This window comes from Nematolebias whitei, chromosome 19, assembly GCF_014905685.2.
Source record: "Nematolebias whitei isolate Nwh7 chromosome 19, NemWhi1, whole genome shotgun sequence".
In the NCBI taxonomy this organism is placed as follows: domain Eukaryota; kingdom Metazoa; phylum Chordata; class Actinopteri; order Cyprinodontiformes; family Rivulidae; genus Nematolebias; species Nematolebias whitei.
Window position 1 is genome coordinate 28,586,779 of NC_056516.1, and position 2,895 is coordinate 28,589,673.

The 2,895-nt window shown below is 40.9% G+C and overlaps 1 protein-coding gene across 1 annotated transcript in view; it reads left to right on the forward strand.

The window, feature by feature from the left end:
- zgc:63863 (uncharacterized protein LOC393372 homolog) overlaps positions 1 to 1,313 on the forward strand; it is a 14,619-nt gene extending 13,306 nt beyond the window's left edge. The window contains exon 10 of the mRNA XM_037692823.1: positions 929 to 1,313. Coding sequence (XP_037548751.1) covers positions 929 to 1,095 — 167 coding nt within the window. The 3' untranslated portion in view covers positions 1,096 to 1,313. The remainder of the gene's footprint in view (positions 1 to 928) is intronic.
- Positions 1,314 to 2,895: the final 1,582 nt, after the last annotated feature.

Below are 2,895 nucleotides of genomic sequence, written 5' to 3' on the forward strand. Positions count from 1 at the left end.
AGGAGGAAGAAACCTTTAGCAGAACCAGGCTCAGGACAAGCGACCATCTGCTTCAACCAGCTGGGTTTGAGAGGACAAGAAAGAGGAACAGATACACAATGGCACATGTTAAGATAGAAATTTATTTCTATCTTAACATGTGCCATTGTGTATCTGTTCCTCTTTGATTTGATTTTAATCAAATGGAAACTATTGATTTCTAACAATTAATTTAAGGAAATGAGGTCAGTTTGTCCTCCAGTAGTCTAAGCTTAAGGCAGCATAACAAGGCAACCCTAATTATAGGATTTATGAAAAAGGAAAGTCTCAAGTCTTAAAACTGGACAATGTGTCAGCCTCACAGACAGAAACTGGAAGTTGGTTCCACAAGAGAGGAGCCTGATAATTGAAAGATCTTCCTCCCATTCTGCTTTTGGAAACTCTAGGAACCACAAGTAAGCCTGCAGTCTGAGAGTGAAGTGCTCTGTTAGAAAATATGGAACAATAAGATCTGTAATATAAGATGGAGCTAGGTTGTTGAGGGCTTTGTAGGTTAGAAGTAAGATTTTGAATTCTGTTCTGAATTTGACAGGGAGCCAATGGCGAGAAGCTAAAACTGGAGAGAGATGATCTCTCCTACTTACTCCAGTTAAGACTCTGGCAGCAGCATTTTGGATCAACTGAAGACTTTTTAAAGAAGTTTATTACAGAACAATATAGGTCTGTTGATAAATCAATGAAATTATATATTGCTCTGTTCCTGTCTCTGTTCTTTGTGGTTTACCATTCCACATCCTCTTCTTATTTCCAACCCTTCTATGAAGTGCAGCCTATTCTTGCTTTGGTCTAGCTTTAAGCATTATGAATCTTCTTGACCTCCTCCATATCTGTGCTCCTCATTGTCTGACCTCTCCTCCTCGTTCTGTCCCCGCTCCCTCATGACACACAGGCCTGGAAGCAGCGCTGCCCGCAGACAGAGGCCAGCTGTGGCACAGGGGGAACAGGATGGTAAAGATGGCTGTGTGGGGGCTGTCCGCTACGCTCGGGGCTGCTGTGTTCGCTGTAGCTCAGACCGCCATGGACTGGGGACCCGAGGTGTTGCTTCAGCTGTTCTGACGGACACATGATGAAGCACGATGATGGCGGACGGTCAACTGCTGTCGTCTGTCACGATGGATCAACATTATGCAGCCACAGAAACACAAACGCTGACTTTGATGACTTTAAGATCGTTTCTTCTGTAGAGGTAATGATGGTAAGCAGGAGGGTGCCAAACAGGCAGTTTTTATTATCTACAATAAGTATGTGAAAGGAAGTCTTCTGTGAAGAGCCGATTAACTAAAATAAGGATCACACAACATGTGAAAGAAACCAATACATTCAAACTTTAGGCTACAAATAAGACACAAAATCACTACAAAAAGATGCAACATGTAGTCATAACTTGCTGCAAAAGCACCATAAAATGAAACAAAACAAAAAAAAAATATCCCATCAGTGTCTCATTCCTGTGCTGGACTGGTCCCTGCATCCATCCACGCTTATGAGACAAACACATCCAGCTCTGTCTGTTGTTCATGCCCTCCTTCTGCTCTCCCATCGTTATGAGTTCCTGTTTCCTTGTTAGCTGATTATTTCGCTGAAAACACGTTTCCCAACTGTCACACTTGTTTTGTGCATTTCAGCTGACAGAGTTTCAGAGCGCTTGTTGGATCAGCAGCCATATCTAAAAGCCAAAAGTGCCCACAGCCGGCGCGATGACACATGAATACAAATTATTAAAGAGCGGTGTTTTCTGCTGAAAGCTTCTAGTTATGAGTGAGGAAGGAGAAAGGTGGAGAAAAGGGGAGCAAAGCAAGGAGAGTTTTTTTTTTTTGTTTTTCTTTGCCTGTGAGCCTCATATTAATTGCTTTACTATAAGTGTCAGTGAGTTGTGATTACACCGGAGCCTGACACACAAAACAAGCTGTTCTTTCCCCAAAACGTGAGCATTTGGCACACAACGCAAGCAGCAATGTTTTTACAGATGCATTTTGAGAGGCGGTAAACTATTTAGATTGTTTTATTTTTATATTTATATATATATATATTGTGCAGCAGGTATTTAGCTCCGCTGCTGAATAAGTATAGCGAAGATGTGGGTTGTTGAGCATTCTTAAATATTTAGTATGTTTGATCCAACATCTCAGAGCTGCCGTCATCAGAGCTGCAGTAGGTGGAAGCATCCAGTTTAAAATTATTTTAAAACCTTTTTTTTTGTGGAAAGGTTTGGTTTGTTTCAAAGATGATAAATGAGGGAAGGCAGAAAAAAACTTCCCAAAATGCATCACTCTTGCTGTAGTTATTGTAATCAGACTTTTATAACCGGAAAAGCGAATGTTTCCTACATGTTCTCTAGAAGTATGCAGACTTGTATGCTAAAATATTTATCACCTTTTACTAGCATGTAGCTGAGCTTCTGCTGCTGTAAACATAACTTCACTGGTCACAACACACTCTTCTCTCCTTGCTCCGTCATCCGATGTAAATGTGTCACATGTTTGCACAATTTGTTGAGAAGTTGGTTTCTGTTGCTTTGTTGCACATAAAATCTACCGCACACGGTCTGTTGTGGGCAAAAAATGTGGGTAATATACTTGGGATGCACGATATTGGATTTTTGGCCGATATCCAATATGCTGATATGTTAAAACTTATTTGGCCGATAACTGATGCCAATACCGATATTTTCCCCCCCCCCCCAGTTCTACTTACAGAGACTACATAGCTTTCTCTGCTGTGGAATTAAAATACTACATTATTCTGCATGGTTTTGTCAATTTGGCCTGTTACCAAATGCAGATGCCAAAAAGGGGGCTGAAAATGATGTAACACTTCAACTTGGATTATGTTTAATGTCAAATTTAGTCATGACAT